The sequence below is a fragment of the Artemia franciscana genome, chromosome 20 (assembly GCF_032884065.1).
Source record: "Artemia franciscana chromosome 20, ASM3288406v1, whole genome shotgun sequence".
In the NCBI taxonomy this organism is placed as follows: Eukaryota; Metazoa; Arthropoda; class Branchiopoda; order Anostraca; family Artemiidae; genus Artemia; species Artemia franciscana.
This window is the reverse complement of record NC_088882.1, coordinates 33,203,828-33,225,792: the sequence shown is the minus strand read 5'-3', so window position 1 is coordinate 33,225,792 and position 21,965 is coordinate 33,203,828. Positions and strand designations below refer to the sequence as shown.

At 36.1% G+C, this 21,965-nt stretch overlaps 1 protein-coding gene across 1 annotated transcript in view; it reads right to left on the bottom strand.

Annotated features, from left to right (window-relative positions):
• Positions 1 to 21,965, bottom strand: part of LOC136040144 (recQ-mediated genome instability protein 1-like) — a 101,262-nt gene that overhangs the window by 41,603 nt on the left and 37,694 nt on the right. Inside the window, exons 3-4 of the mRNA XM_065724256.1 lie at positions 10,751 to 10,888; positions 6,290 to 6,526 (exon numbers count right to left, since the gene is read on the bottom strand). Coding sequence (XP_065580328.1) covers positions 6,290 to 6,526; positions 10,751 to 10,888 — 375 coding nt within the window. The remainder of the gene's footprint in view (positions 1 to 6,289; positions 6,527 to 10,750; positions 10,889 to 21,965) is intronic.

Sequence of the window (21,965 nt, the reverse complement as noted above, 5' to 3'; positions counted from 1 at the left end):
CCTAGAAAGTGGTAAGGATCTAACCTCTTCGGTTTTTACGGAGAGTATGAACTTTAGGCCGGACTGACGAACATGACTTTGTATTTTGGCCCATTTCTAAGTGATGACGTTAGAAATTTGGCCTACGGCAAAAAAGTCAACTTTTGAACTAAGACAGATAGATTTTTTTTGAACGGCAGTCGATAGCTCCTGATGAGATGATCAAAGTATATGTCATCCATTTTTCGGTAGAAAAATTCCTTTCTGAGATGTATCAAATTGAAAGTTTTAAGGGGTTGACAACTTCAGTAATAAGGTACACACTAAAACCAAAAATAGGCCGATACCAATTGTGAGACATATAGGAGAGTTTTAAGCAATAGTCGGCTATTAGCTCATAATCATCTTTGGCAATGAGGGGTTTGCAACTTTTGCTAGTTGGTGTACCTATTATTTGTTTCTGGTGTATTTGATGGTACCACTTTCGTTCCAGTGGTAAGACATGTAGGGGATATGTAAGTAACAATCGGCTGTTAGGCTACAATTATCTTCAGCGATGAGGGGTTTGCAACTTCTGTTAGTTGCAATAAGGGGTGCAACTTTTGCAAGTTGGTGTACCTAGTATTTATTTTCAGATCCTTACAGATTAACAACTTCAGCGTTTAATTGGAGCGAGGAACCAAAACCAAAGTGCTGCTCTTGCAACACTTTACTCGGCGAAGCCGAACAAAGGTTGCCACAACACCTCACATTGCTCATTTAACGTGGATCAAGTTTTTGGTTTAATGGAGCTCTTTACTTTTCTTTGAAAAACTTTTTTTGTGGAAAAACTTTTTTAAATTAATTAAGATAAGTACCACTTATTTATGGATATTCTAAAACCATAGCGGCTATTTAATGCTCTAAACTAATCGTTGTAGTTATTCTGGGAAGCTCTACTTGTTCTAGAGCTATTAGGCTAATTAAAGCTATGGCGTTTTACAGTCATTTGGGCAATTCTTAAACCTAAAAAAGGGACCTCTCTGGCAATTGGATGAAGCTTCGCTATTTTACAACTATACTTCCGGCTATTAAGGGTAAATACCACTTATTTATGGATATGCTACGGGCATTGTGGCTATTCAATGTACTGAAAAAATAATTTTTATGGATATTCTGGCAAGCTGCACATATTCTACAAACTAAGTTATGGCGTTTTACTTATGCGTGATAAGCCCAAAAACAGTTGCCTCCTACATTACTAATTCATACAAGAGCCTAGAAGTGGGGTCTCGTAAAATACCAATGGGCTAGGCTCTAAAAATGTGACTTCGTAAAATACAAATGTACTCTAAATTTAAAAAGCCCGGCTTTTCAAATGAGTAACATATGCTCGGCTCTAAAATTCTGACCACACAGAATGCTAATTTTCCCAAGATCTGATTATGAGGCCCTACAATACCAAAAATGTGCCGAGCTCTGACAATTTGGTCACCCTAAAGTTTTAATATATATTAACCTCCAAAAGTGTGGACTCAAAGAACGCTTGTGTGAGCTCAGCTCTACAAGGGCGGCCTCCTAAAATGCTATTTTATATGAAGTTCTAAAAGCCTGGCATCTTAAAAGATTAAAACGTGCTAACTTCTAAAAGTGCGACCTTCTAAAAGATTAATAAAAACTAGGGTCTAAAAGCGTGGCCTCAATAGCCACTCAGGTCCACAATGTAAAGAGTAACAAGAGCTAGAGTCTAATAATAATAATAATTTATTTATAACCCACAAAGTACATTAAACTGTGGAGTAAACACACAAAAAAAGAAAAAACAAGACAAAAAACATAACAACATAAATAACATAGCAGCATAACAACATACAACATAAATAAATTACCTCCATTCAAAAAATGGCCAAAGAGGGTCAAAAACACCGATCATTTGCCGAGTTTTAAGACATATATCTTTAGATAAATGTTTCAGTCGCGAGGGCGCATCAACGATGTCAAATTTAGAGACGACTGTATGATTCCGATACCACCGAGGCAGACGCAGCAAATACTTGCAATACTTAAAATATCCTGAGCGTATTTTCTTTGTATCCTTCTTACGAAGGAGGAAAGCAAAACCAGAAAGATAAAAAACAGCAGGGGCACAAAAACTAGAATAAAGACGGCATAGTCCATTTCGGTTATACCGACCACGATTTGGTGAAATTTTCGCGTATCCAACCCGCATACTTTTCAGCACGCTGGACGTAATAGCGGAGCAAGTAGACGAAAGTGACGTGGAAAAAGAGAGACCCAACCATTTAATACTTGCTGAACATGGTATAGTTGATGAACCCAAGCAAAGAGGTGATGCTGGTGGAGGACTCCCAAAACACAAAAACTCACATTTGGAAGCATTAACTGAAAGGCCTACTGTGGATAGTGCGGCTGAAAGCCGGTAGAAGTTGGTAATTAGACTATTTTTTGTCTGGCTAAGAAGCAGAACATCATCAGCATATGCAACGTGACTAATACCTAAATTATCATTCTAAAAAATTGACGGTTGAAGACGTTGGAGACACGAAGCTAAAACACATTTAAAAATGCTTGGGGATAACACGGCACCTTGCCTAACGCCTTTTTTAACAGGAATATACTCCCCTACCGTACCATTCCACTTCACCCTAACTGAAGAATTAGCATACAGATACTTAAGCACGGAAACAATAGAAATGTTAACACCCGAGGCTGGTAGAGAAAACAAAGCATTTGAATGAATTACATTATCAAAAGCACTAGATATGTCAACAGTCAAACAATACAGGGGACTTTTTTGATCAACAGCTTGTTTCATTAGCCGACCCACAATATGGTGAGCTTGAAAACAGCCCATGCATTTCTAAAACCAAGCTGGAAGGGTGTAAAATTGCACTTGGAGTTAATGGCCGGTAGCAGTACATATTCAAATAGCTTACTAACAAAACAAGACACAGTGACAGGACGATAATTAGACCAAGCACTGGGGTCCTTACCCCTCTTGACTATGGGAGATATACAACCGGACAAAAAACTATCTGGCACAACGGACTGTGCCAAACACATCTGAAACAATAATTGCAAATGCTTCAGCAGTTCAGGACAATCATAAGCAAAAAGCTTGAAGCAAAGACCATCACTATCGAGAGACTCAGACTTATTCACTTGCATAAGAGCTCGGAGTATAACACCAGATTCCACCGACAACACTTGAGATTGGTTGATACGAATTGGGAGGATTGAGTTGACAAGCTTTGTAAAATGATTTTGGAGATTAATATTAAACGAAAGCAAAATGTTTTTATAATGAGAAACGAAGTCACATAGCCGAAGAGACGAATTAATTGGAGGTGAACACTTAATACTGTTTATAACACGATCCCAGGATTTCTTGTCACAAGGACCATCCCAGGCATTCAGTCTCGCTCTACGCAGGGAATATTTGTACTCTCGTTTGGTTTTTTGTTTTATTTGATGTACTGAACCAGAAGAAGGACGATTACAGGCTATCCACATACGGAGCCAGAACTTAGCTTTTTGTTTAGCTATCTTCACTTTAGGATCAACTTTCCAAAAGGGATTGCGAGTACCCGTTCGCACGCACTCGGAGGGTACAGCTGTTTTAGCGGCAGACTTTAGACAGAACACTATTTGCTGATAATACGAGTTGATATCTATCCGAGTTGAAGTTGTAGATACAGATGTTTGCAATAAGTGGAAAGGCACTTTAATAGATGATAATAACTGGGACAATGTCAATACTTAAAGTGGAACATTGGTATTTTCCCAATTTAACTTTGAGAACCACTTGGGAGAGTTACGTTGCACAGAGGTCGCCATGGAGCAAGATAGTTGGCACGTGATTGGTAAATGATCGTCGTCGATTTTAGAGTCTTCCACATGAACTATTGATGAAAGTAGAGTTGAATCTGACACAATTACATGATCAAGGTTGGAAGTAAGACCACCACGATTGTGAATATAAGTAAATAGAAGATCTTTATCAGCAAGATGGAATCCTCCAGGTAGTGAATCGAGAAAGATTTCAGATCGGTCGGAATTAGATAATAAGTCAGTGTTCATGTCGCCGGCGAGAACCCATTTGGTATTTTGTTTTGAAAGGTCGCTAAGTAGTGTTCGTAGGCGATTACATGCTTGTGAAAAACTAGACAATGACTGCACAGTCTTTTTATTACAGGGGAAATAAATGTTTATAAATGCGGTATCACCACATTTTATCGCTAAGATGTTAGCGTCGCTTTGCAATAATATCGGCTGAGTCTTGTGTCTGAAATAGATGGCCAGACCTCCTGATGGTCTTCCACGGGTTTTTTGGGCGGCTCTCAAGAAGGTATGATGGGTCCGAGAACGCTTTAGGCTATCAACATTCACTTTAGAGAGAAGGTGCTCCTGTAGAAACACAATATCATTCTCAAGTAGCTCACTTATCAGTAGATCCTTGTCTTTTGTACCATTAATATTAAGGGAAACAAAGCTAAACGGAGTTTGAGCATTCATTTATTAGCGTTGTTGAGAACCGATCGGATAACTTTGCATTTCAGGCTAAAACTTACGTGTTCCATAGTGCAATTTGCACATTTTGGTGAGGCTTGGCAAGGGTTTTCCTTGGAATTCACATGAGGGCCAGAACATCTGGAACACTTGGGATGTGCTGGTGAGCTGGGACAAGCTCCAATCAGGTGATCAGTACTTTGACAGCGAAAGCATCGACGCGGAATGGATTGAAAGGGCTTAGCGCGAAAAATTTCATACCCGATACGGATTCCCGACTCCAGAACCGCGTTCAGAGCGGTTTTGTCGACGAACTCGAGGCGAAAAGTACGAGAGTCGCCGATTTGACTAGCACTAATAAGTCCTTCCACTGAGGCCTCCAAATCAGCTCTTGAATAATTATGGGGTATATCTGAAAGTGTGGCCTCAATAACCACTTAGATCTACAAGTATAAAGAGTAATAACAGCTAGGGTCTGAAAATGAGGCTTCAATAACCACTTAGGTCCACAAGTATAAAGAGTAATAAGAGCTAGGGTCTGAAAGTGTGGTCTAAATAACCACTGAGGTCCACAGGTGTAAAGAGTAATAAAATCTAGGGTCTGAAAGTGTGGCTCCAATAACCGCTTAGGTCCACACGTACAAAGAGTAATAAAAGCTAGAGTCTGAAGGTGTGGCTTCAATAACCGCTTAGGTCCACGAGTATAAAGAGTAATAAGAGCTAGGGTCTGAAAGTGATGCCTAAATAACCACTGAGGTCCACAGGTGTAAAGAGTAATAAAAGATAGAGTCTGAAAGTGTGGCTTTAATAACCGCTTAGGTCCACAAGTATAAAGAGTAATAAGAGCTAGAGTCAGAAAGTGTGGCCTAAATAACCACAGAGGTCCACAGTTGTAAAAGTAATAAGAGCTAGGACCTGAAATTGTGGCCTGAATAGCCACTGAGGTCCACAGGTGTAAAGAGTAATAAGAGCTAGGGCCTAAAAGTGTAGCCTCAATAAACACCTGAGGTCTAGAAGTGTTGCTACTTAGCACGCTAAATTAAAAGGTAGAATATACGAAAGCAAGATTTTTTTTAGCTCCTCAATCAACTCTCTTGGCCAGAATCACGTTTAAAACAGGAGTGCAGGACCGATCACAAATCCTCAGCCCAACCGTGTGAGTCAGATGACATTGCTGTTCATCTGTCACCAGTAAAAACTGATCAAAAAGTTCGTGGTAACGAACTGTAAGTATGGAGCGACTCGGCTCAATAGCGAGTCGGCTCAAATTTCGATATCAATAGATACATAAAAAAAATTAGTGTTTCATGCTGATTGTAAAAATATATGTTCATTCAGTTTAATGTTACCCATCAATATCTATGAGACAGAGAAAATTAGCCTGATTTCCGAAAAGAAGGGGGGGAGGGCACCAGATTCAGAGCATCAAAAAACTCAACTGTAAAGGTTTCAAACTCACATCTCTAAAAATGTGGAATTTTTGTGTTTTTTTACCGGAAAAAAGGTTACGGATACACAAAAAAAAATAATAGCGTGAAAAGCGAGGTTTTGAGAAGGGGGCAACCCCTCCTCATATATGGAATAATTTCTGTTCATTTTAAGGTTTACTGCTGTTTCTTATTTTTAGTTGATAAAACTTTTCCTTAAAATTTAATTTCATAAGAAAGTTTTCATCAATTTACAGATATTAAATATTACGAAAATTTAAAATCAAACTTCGGCCACTTACTCGTACATCTGTTAATTATAATAAATTTACATCGAATTCAATTCCTATCAAATTAAACAAATGAAGCCTCACCTTAGTTCCAGGTATAAGATTGAGTTCCAACATTGGCAACTTCATGACCTCTAGCCCCCGAATTTCTTGAGCGCCATCTGTCAGGGCAAACATCAAAACCCTTGACGATTTTGGCTCCCATGCATTGGATTCTTTCTTCTTTTCTTGGTTAGAGAACTCAACATTTTCAACATCATGCTTTCTGATTTTCTGTAGCTGTGAAAAAGCCGACTGACTTATATCTTGCACACCATTGATCTATAAAATGACGAAGAGATTTGGCAATAACCTAAATGCATTAATATTGTTTAGATCATTTAAACTCTCTAAATTTGGTTTGTAGAATTGATATATATTAAATATACTACCTATCAAGAAAATGAAGTTCTTTACGTTAATTTTCGACATCTTCCCCCTCCCCCTACTCTCACAAGAGAACAAAAAATGATCTATAAAAAGATAAATAGTGATACAAATTTCATACTCTTAAAAGAATTTTATATTTCTTAAAAGAAAGAATAAAAAGAAGTTCCCTACACCCGTTTCGGGCCCCTCCCCCTTCCCTTACAACACCTTTTTTAGGTCCAGCGGTGAGTGGCCCAACAACAGAACTAATCTCTTGAGAATGGAAATAAAAACATAGATAAAAGATAAGGACACTTGAGATTAATCTAAGCAGATTAACATGTTGTATTAATTTAATCCCTCTAAGCTTGGTGTTTAGCAATGACACACAGTTTTTATTACTTGTATCAAAGGAAAGAACAAAATAAACTGCTTCACATTTATTTTTGGTACCCTTTGCCCCCTCCTTCTCGCAATTTTTTGTTCAAAACCACAAGTGTGTGGCCCCATTTCAAGTCTAATCCCTTGAGGAGGAAAAAATTATGTATAAAAAGATAAAGAGACGTGGCATGAATCTAAACAGATTAGCCTTATTCAATCAATTTGAATTCTCTAAGCTTGGTGTGTAGAAGTGAAGTACATTTTGTATTACCTGCATTAAAGGAAAAACAACACAAAAATCTTCAAGTACGTTTTTGGGTCCCTTGCTATCTCCCCCGCACAATATTTTTATCGAAAACCACTAGAATGCGACCCCGCTTCAAGCCTAATCTCTTGAAAATGAAAAAAATGATACAAAAAAAGGGGGGAAACGTGGCATTACTTTAAACAGATTAATATTATTAAATCAGCCTAACTTCTCTAAGTTTGATGTGTAGCAGTGAAGTACGTTTTGTATAACTTGTATTAAAGGGGAGAAAAAAACAGAGTTCTTCATATACGTTTTGCCACCCCCCTCCTCATATGATTTTGTCTAGATCCTTAGGTATGGGGATCTAGCATAGCTCTAATCTCTTGAAAATGAAAAAAAAAATAATCTAAAAAAGAAAAAGAGATTTGGCATTAATATAAAACAATTAATTTTATTCCATTAATTTACATTATTAAAAGTATTAAAATAGGAAATAAGACAAAGTTCTTGGATTCACTTTTAGCAGCCTCTGCCCCCCTCTAACAAGATTTTTTCTAGATGGAAAGGTACATGGCTCAACTACAAGCTTAATATCTTGAAGATGAAGAAAAAAAGCAGAATACAATCAGCAATGCTTTGCTTTTTCACAATTAATTATTCAAAGTGCTTCCCAAAAATCAGAATGACCAACTAGCCTTTGAAGTTTGCCTTGATTATTCATTTCGATTCCTTCGTTTTCAGTTTTATCTAATCGTCCGTTTTAAAACCTCGTTATTAAAATCTTATCAAAATATTCATCAAAACCTTTTTTAGTTCAAGATATTAATTTATAGTAGTTTCTGTTTTGAATTTGACTTATTATAAAGCTTTTTTCAACTTGGTACACGCTTTGTACACGTCTTGACAAACTTCTTTGTATTAAATAAACAGTATTTTAAGTTAATTTATGTTCAATTTCAATTTACCATTTCAATTTAACATAGCTTTTGCTTTTCTATTGGGCTGCAATTACCTTCACCCAAATTATTCATATATCCTTGAATACAAATGTGTCTTAATCTATCTTTTCATTAAAAAACTTTCTATGTTCTGCTTTGTTGCACGTCTGCAAAATTAAATGCATGTCCAGGTAATCTATAAAAGAGGATGATATTTTTTCTCTTAAAAAAGAATAAATAAAAGCTATCAGATTTTTTCTAACATATTTTGTCTTCATTAGAGTCATGTCAGGAAGGAAAAAAAAAAATTTGGGCGCTATGAATTAATGCAACCAATTTTGTCTTCCAAAATTCGTTGCCCTCACTCTGGAAATCAAAGGATAGCCTTATTCTAAGTGCCTTGAGCTAAACCTTAGTCTAACTGCCTGAATAGTTTCATGACGATCGGAAAAAAGTCATGTATAGTCCAATTTGTGGAATCTCAAATCGATGCAACAAAATTTTTTTTTCAATTCTGTTAGGCTTGTTTCACCAAATATAAATCCCAGCAAGGTTTAAACTTAAAAAAAAAAAAAAAAAAAAAAAAATGTGGGCCTATTTTGGGCATCAAGAGCTAAAGCAACTGAAACAAAATATGTTTTCTACATTTTAGATACTTACTCTTTGTTCACAGTGAATGTTCCCTGCATTTTTCAATCCAACAGGAGAAACAAAACTGTATTTCGAATATTGTTATGTCTCAACCTATTGCAACTGAGATTTATTTAACCTTTTCTTGTCTTCACACCAAGTCAAGGAGAACACCATTGGTCCGGAGTCCAGTTGAAGTACCTTGCAAGTTTCGGCCAGATAACAATATCTTTTTTTGTTTCAGAAAACAATATTTTTTTTTAGTTTCAGAAAACATTATTTTAGTTTCAGAAAATAATATTTTTTTAGTTTCAGAAAACATTATTTTAGTTTCAGAAAACATTATTTTAGTTTCAGAAAACAATATTTTTTTTAGTTTCAGAAAACAATATTTTTTTTAGTTTCAGAAAATATTATTTTTGTTTCAGAAAACAATTTTTTTTAGCTTCAGAAAAATTATTTTAGTTTCAGAAGAAAAAAAAATTTTAGCTTCAGAAAACATTATTTAGTTTCAGAAAAAAATATTTTGTGTCCCTCTAAACTCTTGCCCTCAACCATATTCTCCAAGTAAAAATTTGTGCCCTACACTCTCTTAAATCCCTATCTATATTTGTGCCCTACTCATAAACTCTTTGGACTTCAACTAGATCCCTTAAGCTGTTCCAAACACATTTCAAATCCAATATTTTGATAGCTTGGGCACACACAGTGTCTTTCGATTTACCCAGCTGGTTCATCATGAATAGATACTAAGCTCCATGGGGCTTATGGTACGAAAACTTGGAAACAGACTAGAGACAAAATATTTTAGCCACTCTCTACCACAGCTCCATCCTGAAGTCAAAATTTTAAGCACCCCCCCTAAAAAAACAAGATCGCTGGAAATACAAAAATGATCCCAAAATTTTTTTTTCAAGTACTGCAGATACGCTATTTTGATAGCCAGGATACAAAGACTTATCTTCTTTCTATTCTTGCAAACATTTTAATTGAGAAAATCAACCTATATCTTGCCTACTCTAAGTTTTACACTTACATCGCATTCATCATGTTACCTGATATAACTACGAAGATGATTGAAGTTACCTATTACTTAACATCACCACTTAATCCTTTTCTATTATTATTCCGAGCAAAAAGTCATTCTAATATAAATTTTTAAACCTATTCTCGCACTCTGAACCCTCAAAACCCCCCGAAACTCGTTAATTTCGCTAAAAAATTGATCAAGAACACTCAAATCATCTCCAAAATCTAAATCATTAAGAGTTAGAAAAACATAGATCTAAGTTTGATATGAGCTATCATAAGCCTTCTTGCATGCCTAATTGGGATCCAGTGAGGTAACCAAGGTAGGCTTTTTGATCAACTGACTTAATCCTACTATTTCTAAGAACCAGTCTGAAGTAGCGTGCTCCTGAAAACCTTGATTCCAAAGATTATATATTTAATATTTTAAAAAAAAATCAAGTATTTGCGGGCATCAAGCCATGGCTAATCGTATAAAAAGCCAAGACATATAGTCTGAGTGAGACGCAAATCTGGCATAAGCCCTTTTTAGGGTTGTATAAAAATGATGCCTCAAATCTCAACTAACCTCACATTTTATTTTGTATATTTACTTAATTCTCTCCTTTACTTATTTTATGCTCCTGATCTATGAAAGTCGAACCGTAGCTCTAAAATTACAGACAAAAATTACAATTCACTCCCCTCCTTTCTCCCCCATAAGAAAAGTAAATCATATTTCATAGCAAAACGGCTAAATATGTCAACTGTCAAAGTCATAAAATGCCATGGGGTAGAGCCGGGGCTCCATCCACCTTGCACAAATATCAAAACTTTTATTTCCTCTGACATATAAATCTCACTTTTAGTTTTGGTGACTTATTACTTTTTGAATCACCAGAGGAAATTTTACAATGTACGTATTCAAACCTGCAATATATACTTTCCAGTCAGCTCAATTTGTCTGATGGATTCGATGTTAGGAGGCAAGCTTTTCGTCCCAACATCCCTTAGATCAGCCAACAGCCACTGCTCATACACTTTTTCAAAGAGCTCCTTAGTAGGAATCTGAAATAAAGCACATCATGATTACAAATACATATTTCTGGTTTGTATACCCCCCCCCCTCCGAAAAATCTATATAGGATGTGGTGAGCAGTCTAATGTCAAGAACTCGAGTCCAAACAGCAAACCCGGCACCGAACTAGAGGTTGAACGGAAAAACCAACAAGAATCACAATAAGAACCCAAAATTTTCTCAATAATTTGTGTTTAAAAATAAAGTTTCTTCCAAAATTTTCTCCCAAGGCAATAGACCTCCTAAGACATTCGTATCTGGAACATTTAAGCACAATTTCAGAGTTCTTCGTTCGAAAAAAAAAGGAAAAACAAAACAAAAAGGAAAATCAAAAAGGAAAAGGAAAAACAAAAGGAAAAATATCTAAAAAGAAAAGAAAAGAAACAAAGGATACCTGGACAAAGGGACAAACTAAAAAAGCCTAAAGATCTGTAAACCTAGATTAATCATTATTGTCACCATCAATCAGTATAGACTAAATAAGACCTGGACATCAATACAGAACCCCCGACTCTTGACGAATTACTAACAGCCACAAATAAATTAAAAAACGGCAAGGCACCAGGCGAAGACCGTATCACGGCGGAGTTGATAAAGGCATCAATCAGTTCATGCATATCTATATGGCTGTCCTTGTTCCGAAAAATTTGGATGACACAAAAAGTACCAACAGATTGGAGGCGCAGCACACTCATAAAACTCTTCAAAAAGGCGATAAGACAATACCTGGGAATTGGAGAGGTATTAGTCTCTCATCCATACCTGGCAAACTTCTTTCATTAATAATCCTTCACAGAATACAGAGTCCACTTGACAAGTACTTGAGAGAAGAGCAACATGGTTTTAGACCAGGACGCTCATGTACCGATTTGATCTTCACACTAAGGGTGTTAATTGATGATAGCCGAGAATGGCAAAACAAATTGTACATGGCATTTATAGACTTTGAAAAGGCCTTTGACTCGCTGCATCAGGAGACTCTATGGAAACTACTAACCTTTTATGGGATCCCTGAGAAGTTAATAGCCCTCATAATGGCTCTATACGAAGAATCTGAATGCTGTGTTAAAACAACAGAAGGAAGGACAAGATACTTTCGTGTCCTTCCCGGTGTTAAACAAGGCTGTGTCTTGTCACTTTTCCTGTTTGAGCTAGGCATTGACCATCTGCTTCGTAACACTGGCACCAGAAGCATACAATTAAACGTAGAACACCAAATTAATTATCTAGACTTTGCCGACGATATCACGCTTATTGAGTCCTGTAAACAAAGACTACAAGAATTTCTAGAAGATGTACGTGACAGAGGCCGACTTATGGGACAAAGAATCAACGCTGATAAAACAAAAAGTATGGCAGTAACCGATTCACCTTTACACCCGAGATGCGATAACCAGGACATTGAGCAGGTTCTAGAATTTAAATATCTTGGGAGCACAGTGTTAAATACGGGATCAACTGAAAAAGATACATCATGCCGCATTGGGCAGGCCTGCGGCACATTCAACAAACTGAAACCGATATGGAGGTCGCAGAATTTCTCCCTCCGACTCAAGCTTCGTCTATTCAATAGCAACGTCATCCCCGTCCTGTTATATGCTTCCAAAACCTGGCATCTGAATAACACGCGAGAAAGGCGAATTCTAGCTTTCGAGAATACATGTCTCCGGAGAATACTAAACATCCATTGCTCACAAAAAATCTCTAATGAGAAGGTGAGACGGATGACCGGACAACCCATAGTGACAGATGTCATTAGGACACGTCGGTGGAAATACTTGGGGCATGTACTTCGTATGGACGATTCCCGGATCCTGAAAGCGACGTTCCAGAGGCAACCAGAAGGAAGAAGAAGAAGAGGCAGGCCGCACAATACACTGCGGCGCACATATCAGACGGACCTGCGAAACATAAATGCTTCCCTTCAACCGGCGTGGGAAGATGTCCTTGCTGCGGCGCACATGAGGGATGACTGGCGGCTTCTCGTTGATGCCCTGGGCGCCTCTGGAGGCACAGGAGGATCTAAGGTCTAAGGTAAGGTAAATAAGACCTGGACTTAAAAGTTATTATAGGTTCAACTTCGAGTTCTAAAAATTCAGCTTGCAAAGCTGAGTGCATTATATGCTGAATAGCAGCGTTTTCCAAACTGGGAGACACACCTCCCGAGGGAGGCACACCTCCCTAGAGAGGCGCGGATTAGTCTAAAAGGGGCCGCGAAAGTACTCCCAGTGAACGATTTTCAAATAATTGCTGAAGTTTTGTACATTAAAAATGAGAGAGAAAAAAATACCATCGTACTTTATCGCTTATAGTGCAACTAAACATTTCGTAACTTAGCACCCCATCACGTATCTAAATCATCATTCCTTCTAAATAAAAGTTTACCATCCCAATAAAGACAATGGGTACTAATCGGTTATATGATAAACACTATACAATTTCAGTCACAAATTATGCTAGCATGACACAAGAAACTGGTCAAGCAACTTCTTTATACCATACAATTAGCTTTGGTTTGGTTGCAAAATAAATTGTATTCATTCAGCTATAATTCATTTAAGTATTTAGTTTGTATTTTGGTTTGGTTTGGTTTATACAAACAAATTTGGGCTATATATTTACACATTAGGGGGAAGGGGGGTAAAGCATAGCATGTATTAGATACAGCAATGATTAGTTTACGTATTTAATATGTGCTACGCTTTACCCCCCCCCCCCTAATGTGCAAATATATAGCCCAAATTTGTTTCTAAACTATTATATATTCATCATATTTTGTTTCATTTCATTAGCATTAATCGCATTTCACTTCTCGGGTGTCTATTATATAAGCGATAAGTACCGATAATATATACACGTAATACCCTGACACATTTTTTGTGAGAATCTCCTTCCGGCTTCTAAAAGCCAGATGCAAGACATCGCATCCTGATTAAAAACTCAGATTAAAAAGTTACCGAAAAATAAAATGAAACTTCGATTACTTTATGGAATCACAACGAAAGTAGCTAAGCAGATAGGGTGAATTTTGTTAATTCGAAAAATCCACTCAAGAAGAAGGATCTTGCAGTCAGACAGAAATTAAGACAAGGTAATGTGGCCTAATTGTAACTCTACACAGAGCCGTTCAATAGGTTGGTGGTGTCTGGGAAAAAATTACTTACAGCGATGTTGCCACTAGGCTGTGAAATAGATAACTTCGAAGACCACACTGCCTTTCCATGACGAAAGTAAAACAGTTCAAAATAGAGATGAAACCTTTTTATTGACAGTGAACAGATATAAAATTTAACTGGATATTTCGAACACATATATAGTGTTCATCATCAGCAGTAAAACAGTTTTACTGCTGATGATGAACACTGTATATGTGTTCCAAATATCCAGTTAAATTTTATATCTCTTCACTGTCAATAAAAAGGTTTCATCCCTATTTTGAACTGTTTTACTTTCGTCTAGGCTGTGAAAAATAATAAAATCATTTATGGTAACTATATAAATAATAAATACCCTCCTATGCCGGATATTTAGGACTTTGATATGTAAAGGGAGATTAGTGGCTCTTCACAATTATGTATTTCCACCCTGCCCTCTCCAAATGGCCCTACCCTTCGATGACCTTGGAAATTCTGATCTTCGAATAAGTTGGAGTGAAACTATGGAACAGTATACCTATGTATAACTATGTATATGTATAACTATGTACCTATGTATAACTATGTATAGTATAACTATGGAAATAAAAGATTATGTTTCAGTTCCGTTATTTCGATACAATTAAAAAAAAAAATCTCCTTTCTACCAATACAAATGAATAATGTTTAGGGGATCGTAACTTTTGATGACAAAGACTAAATTTGATGAAACTTATATATTTAAGATCAGCATAAAAATCTGATTCTTTTGATGTATCTTTTAGCATCAAAATTCCGTTTTTTAGAGTTTCGTTTACTACTGAACCGGGTCGCTCCTTACTACAGTTCGTTACCACGAACTGTTTGAAACTATGTATTGCTTGGTTTTCCTATTGTACTAGACAACCAAAGGAGTATATCAGTTTTACGCCGCTAAAGGAGCATACAGTTCGTTACCACGAACTGTTTGAAACTATGTATTGCTTGGTTTTCCTATTGTACTAGACAACCAAAGGAGTATATCAGTTTTACGCCGCTAAAGGAGCATACAGTTCGTTACCACGAACTGTTTGAAACTATGTATTGCTTGGTTTTCCTATTGTACTAGACAACCAAAGGAGTATATCAGTTTTACACCGCTAAAGGAGCATACAGTTCGTTACCACGAACTGTTTGAAACTATGTATTGCTTGGTTTTCCTATTGTACTAGACAACCAAAGGAGTATATCAGTTTTACGCCGCTAAAGGAGCATACAGTTCGTTACCACGAACTGTTTGAAACTATGTATTGTTTGGTTTTCCTATTGTACTAGACAACCAAAGGAGTATATCAGTTTTACGCCGCTAAGGGAGCATATTTACATTTCCTACTTTTTTCTTAGTCTGTTGCCGGTTTTTCGTTCAGAAATTCTTAGATTTTTTACTTCTTTTGTTGGCTTAGGTTGGTTCTGGTTAAGCATTCTTGAACTACGAATTAATGAACTCAGCTTTAAATGTAGGCTAGTAAATAATTGCACGCTACTGTTGCTGAGTAATCTGTTGCTGATTAATCTGTTCTGGTTAAGCTTTCTTAAACTACGAATTAATGAACTCAGCTTTAAATGTAGGCTAGTAAATAATTGCACGCTACTGTTGCTGAGTAATCTGTTGCTGATTAATCTGTTCTGGTTAAGCATTCTTAAACTACGAATTAATGAACTCAGCTTTAAATGTAGGCTAGTAAATAATTGCACGCTACTGTTGCTGAGTAATCTGTTGCTGATTAATCTGTTCTGGTTAAGCATTCTTAAACTACGAATTAATGAACTCAGCTTTAAATGTAGGCTAGTAAATAATTGAACGCTACTGTTGCTGATTAATCTGTTCTGGTTAAGCATTCTTAAACTACGAATTAATGAACTCAGCTTTAAATGTAGGCTAGTAAATAATTGTACGCTACTGTTGCTGAGTAATCTGTTGCTGATTAATCTGTTCTGGTTAAGCATTCTTAAACTACGAATTAATGAACTCAGCTTTAAATGTAGGCTAGTAAATAATTGTACGCTACTGTTGCTGAGTAATCTGTTGCTGATTAATCTGTTCTGGTTAAGCATTCTTAAATTACGAATTAATGAACTCAGCTTTAAATGTAGGCTAGTAAATAATTGTACGCTACTGTTGCTGATAAATCTGTTGCTGATAAATGTAAATCTGTAAGATATACCAGCGTAAACCCATACGAGATCCTGATTTAGATCCCAACCGAAACTGGAGAACTGGAGACTCAGATATCATTAACTTTAAGCGGTAAAACAAAGCTATTATTTTAGCTATATTATTTGGATTCAAAGTTGCCTCACTTAAAGAAAGAATTTAATTGTAAGCTAAGCCAATTAAATGAAAGGTCAAAATATTAAAATCTTTCCAATGGAACTTATGGTATTTTTTTTTTAATTTGAGTAGCCCCCAAGTTTCAGGAAGTCAATTGTAGTCCATTCTAGTCTATTTCAATAGCACGACATTGCCTATTACACATCCGATCTTTGACTACTTGTTAACGAAGCTTATAAACAATTACAGCAAGAAAAACCGTTAGTAAAAACAAATAAATATTACTCCACTGTTTCTTCAGCAAAGCTTCTGAGAGATAAATTATTAATGTTTATTTTCTTTACTTAGAATTGTCCGTCAATGAGTCTGGAACTTACGTCACTGTCTCTTATAAATTAGCAGTTTGAAAGTGAGGTGGCGAAATGATTCCACTGTGATACAAGTGGTGTCCTTATCGACACGACAAAATACGTTAATTCACCAAAACATACAGGTGAAGGCCAAAATGTACTTTTGAAAATATAGGGGGCAATTTATTTGTTTTCGATACTAAAACAAAAGAAGTTTTCATCGAAAATACCAACAAAAGTATTTTCCAAATTCTAGGGGATCAACAAATCTAGGAGGGGCAAATACCCCCCACTCACCTTCCCCTCCAATTGAAGCCCATGGACAAGCATACGACTCTAGATGTAATCAATTCATAGGAGAAGGGGAGGGGGGCAAATGAAGCTATCTCTCATTTTCTACATCGTCGTCTGGGTGTCCAGTGTTAAAGGCGCAACAGTGGACAATTAAGTCACCGATCAAAAATGTATTTCTTGCATTTGTCTTAAAAATGATTACAGTATTTCATAACAAGGCTACTTATCGCAAGAACGTAAAACAGTTTATAATTAGGTACCAAAATTAATCCACAAACCAGAAAAACGTTTTTGTTCTTACAGATCTTAAGCAAAATCAGTGTTATAGACCCTCTTTTTCAGATTTCACTGTTAGCTTCGAGTACTGCTTGCCCTGCTTTAGGATAGTCTAAGGAGGAATAATAATAACACTTTTGTAGTTATTTTGCTAAATCCTTGAAATTACAAATACCAATTTCTAAATGTAAAATTTAGCGTGATTCAAGGCTAATAGCAAGACTGCAGAACTGATCCTCTATATCAAACAGTTTGTGATAACTTTAGGTAAGGAGTGATTCAGCTCAATAGTAACCGAAACTAAAAAAAAACGGAATTTTGATATCAATAGGTACATGAAGAGAATCAGCTTATTTTACTGATTCAAAAAATATAAGTTTCATCAAGTTTAGTTTTACCCATCAAAAGTTACGAGCCTGAGAAAATTCGCCTGATTTTTGAAATAAGGGGAAACACCCCTAAGAGACGAGGAATCTTAATGATAGTCACACCATCGGATTCAACGTATCAGAGAACTAGACTGTAAAAGATTCAAGCTATATACACAAAAATGTGGAATTTTGCATATTTTTTTTCTTTTTTTTGCCGGAAGACAGGCCACGGTTGCGTGTTTATTTGTTGTTTTTTTCCCCAGTGATGGTCGTATTGAAATAATGGTCCTAGAAGATTGAGAGAGGGTGCATTCGAACGGAAATTAAAAGTTATAGTGTTCTTTTTAAGTGACCAATAGGATTAGAGGGCAACTAGTCCCCTTTCCGCCCTCCTTTTTCCCCAAAGTTATCTGATCCAAATTTTAAGATAGCCATTTTATTCAGTATAGTTGAAAGATTCAATAACTATGTCCTTAGAGGTAAAATGACCCCCTACAATCCGTGGGGAGATGTCTGTAAGTTAAGAAATTTGCCCATTGTTTACATATATTATTTGCTGTTTGGAAGCTTACAGACATTTTTCCTGGGGAATTTTGTGCTTAGGATGGGAATTCCATAAGGAGAATTTTCCTTGGGGAGGAAATTTTTGAGGGAAATTTTTCCGTGGGAAATTTTACACTCGAGGGATTTGACAGAAATTCTCATGCGAAATTCGTTTTATTTGTCTTACTGTCTGTCTGTCAACTAAATTTTGCACGTGGAGACGTTTTGGAGGGAGTTATCCAGGGTCAATCTTCAGCGTGTTTAGATCTTCAGAAAAAATTTCCACGGAAGGAGAGATTTCTGAAGTGATCGAGATTAAAGTGATCGAAATAAGAAATTAAAGTTTTTTTCTCAAATGAAGGCATGCTTAGGAGAGTCTTTCGGGCTGAATGTCCCACAAGAAATTTTGGATAGGGGTGGATTTTCAGCAAGGATGTAACTATGTGAAGGACATTTTACGGGAAGATAGGGTAGTGGGATATTTCATGTTGGAGGAAGCTTCCATGAAGGAGTTTCCCATGAGGGGGGGGGGGGGTGATATTTCATCGAAGGTGCGACAGATTTATTGGCATTATTTCAAAAATGATTAGAAATTAGTAAGTAAATAAAACTTAAAACGAATAATACCTTGCTCTTTACGCTAGAGTTTGGGTGTTTGTCCAATTTTTTGAGAACATCTACTGAAACACAGGGGCCTATGCAGAATAGACCTCTCTTAAAATAGGCTTCCTATTCATAATAGGAAGCTTTTTTAAAGGCCCTAAAAGCTTTAGCGTAAAGAGCAAGGTATTGAGGAGGGGGTAATCCCTTCATATACGGAATAATTCCTGTCTGTCTAAAGTTTAATATTGCTCCTTACTTTCAGTTTAAATTTTTTTTTTGAATGTGCTAATAAGATTGGCTACGGTCAGTGGAACAGTGATTAGTAGCCTGATTGTCAAATTTCAGTGAGCTCGGCAGAGGATGGTGCTGGCTGCAGACTCTTTTGAGGATTACGTACACAGGTGAGGAGCAGAAGCACGGGTTTAACTACCCCATACAAAAATGCAACCTAAGAAAATGCTTGCCTGTTAGGTATGATAACCACTCATGGAGCTGATGTTTAGCTAATTACAAAGAACAATACTCATTTAAACCGATTTCAAAAATAAACGAATAATTCGATAAAAGAAAAAGACGAGTAATTATTTGAGCAATTTCAACTATCAAAGCAAATCGACTATCAAAATAAACGGCTATCTCGGTGAATGAATATATAATTTTGTTGGGTGTAATTATTTTACTTCCCCTTGGGTTAGTAGTACTTTGTTGACTTTGATGAAATAAAAAAAGGTTCTTGAAATGAAAATAAAAAGCAGCGCTAGAAATTATGACTAAGCAGAAATCGTACTGGGTATACGAGAGGGCTGAAAACAACCATAACAATCTGCATTTTACATCGAAGCTAAACTAATACTTTACTGAGAAGATTTTAGACAGCCAATTATCATCCAAGTGTGTGTTTTTTTGTTTTTTTTTAATGATTGCCTTTTAAAACCCTTCTAATAGTTTTGAAACTAAATTTAAAAAAAAGTTTTTTCTCCAATCATTGTGGTAAAAAATTTAACTTACTATGTTCTTGTCTTAGAGCAGTCATTACTATTCCAATGAGAGAAAAAGTAATACTCTGGCTAAACAAAGCAGAATATAGAATTTGAGCAACAATCTGTCATACTATTGCTACTACTAACAACTCACAGCAGCACCAAGCCACCTGAGGCCAACGCAGCTATGCACGCTCCTCCTCTATCCCAATCTATTCAAGGACAACCTCTTTACACCCTCCCAAGAAGTTCCCATTTTACTTAAGCCTTTCTTTACGACATCCTCCCACCCCGTTCGGGGACAACCTGCTTTTGGCTGTGTCCAACACGCCTGGCTGACAAATTTAATATTAATTTAACACTTAACACAATTGTCAATTTAATGAACAGCCTATTATAAACAGGACAGGGTCGATTCGATTTCAATTTTTATGTTGCTCTTTACTTTCATTTAAAGAATTATAATTAAAGTTCGCTTTTGATACCATGTTCAGTGTTATCTTAAACGTTCGACAAAGCTTTCTACATTTTCTACAAGAACAATGCATTTTAAATGCATCACTTTGTTTGTTTTCAAATAAAATATTAACCTGTATTTAAGAAAGATCTTATAGTTATTTAGGGTTTAAAAATATTTATATTTTCGTTTATTAAATGCATCACTATGCATCACCATTTTAAATGCATCACTTTGTTTGTTTACAAATGGAATACTAACCTGTATTTAAGAAAGATCTTATAGTTATTTAGGGTTTAAAAATATACGCAACTTTGTTAAAAATATACGCAACTTTGTGATGCACAAAGGATATCTTGTTCTTGTGAAAAATTTTACGTTGGGAGAAGCTAAAAACATTTAGAAAATAGATTCAAAAAAAAATAGCAATAAATTCTTCCATACCAGAAACCCCACAATGAAACCAAAAACTTGCGACTCAACTGTTGCAGAACATATATTTGATCTTCCGCACTATAATAGGATGTTTTTGCAATAAGGATTAGTATAAATAGAGATGAAGATATAAATAGAGGTGAATTAAACGATTAAACTTCTTTAGAATTAAAACAAACAAAGATATGAATAGAGGGACAATCGGTCAAATCCAATTTACAATAGTTTAAATCAAAAATAGCTAAAATCATACAATTTTATAATAATAAATAGACTATAGAAGATATAACCTACATATGTATACTGCATTTATAACAATAAACAGATTTATTTGTTCAGAGAGTTTCACGTTTATCCAAATATGGTTGAAATTACTAAAACTTGGAATAAATACATTCAATATGTCCATAGGCTAAGGCCAAACACAATAAATGACAAAAAGAAGCATTAACGTCATACTAAAAAAGGAAAAAAATACATATGAAATGAAAGATAAAAGTTAAAAAAAAAAACGTGCATTCTCTATAGACATCTATCACAATAATCGTCAACTGTCTGAGAATTACCACCCCTACATCTTACAGAGATGAAATCGTACTGCTCAACAAAGAAAACATATAGGGGAAGTCGGGGTAGAACTGGGCAAAATTCGCTGATCACTAATACCTCATAAGCCTTCCTCAATAGGGAATGCTTGAGAATTATTTTTCGAATTTTTTACTCTTTAAATTTTTTCAAAATCTGTATTTATAATTTTTTTCAAAGTGGCCGAACCAATGTCACCTAGTGGGATTGGTTCGGACAAACTGGGGCTTGAACCGGACAAGCTAACGAAAATGCCAAAAATCTACCTGCGGTCCCGACAGTAAATTTGTCCATAAAACAGGTTTTTTTAATTTGAATGTATCTATATAAAATTGTGAAAATTATAAGATTGCTTGATTAAGACATATCATGTTGTTAGAAATCAAAATCAAATCGAAAGCTTTGAGTCACTCTGCTGGTTCCTAAACAGGAAAAGGGTTCTGGCTTTTCCTGTTTTGACTTCAAGGGTTTCAAGGGTTTTCAAGGGTTTCAAGGGTTTTGACTTTAAGGGTTTCAATGGTTTTCAAGGGTTTCAAGGGTTTTGACTTCAAGGGTTTCAAGGGTTTTCAAGGGTTTTGACTTCAGAGAATATCATAAGAATTCACACTTGCAACACCCCCTGCCTCGGGGAAGACAAACTTTTCGCTTTTCTTCTGCATGATACTAATCGTAGCTTCACTTTCTGCAATCTCATGCACTAAGCCAACATAGCAGCGGGTTTACTCCTT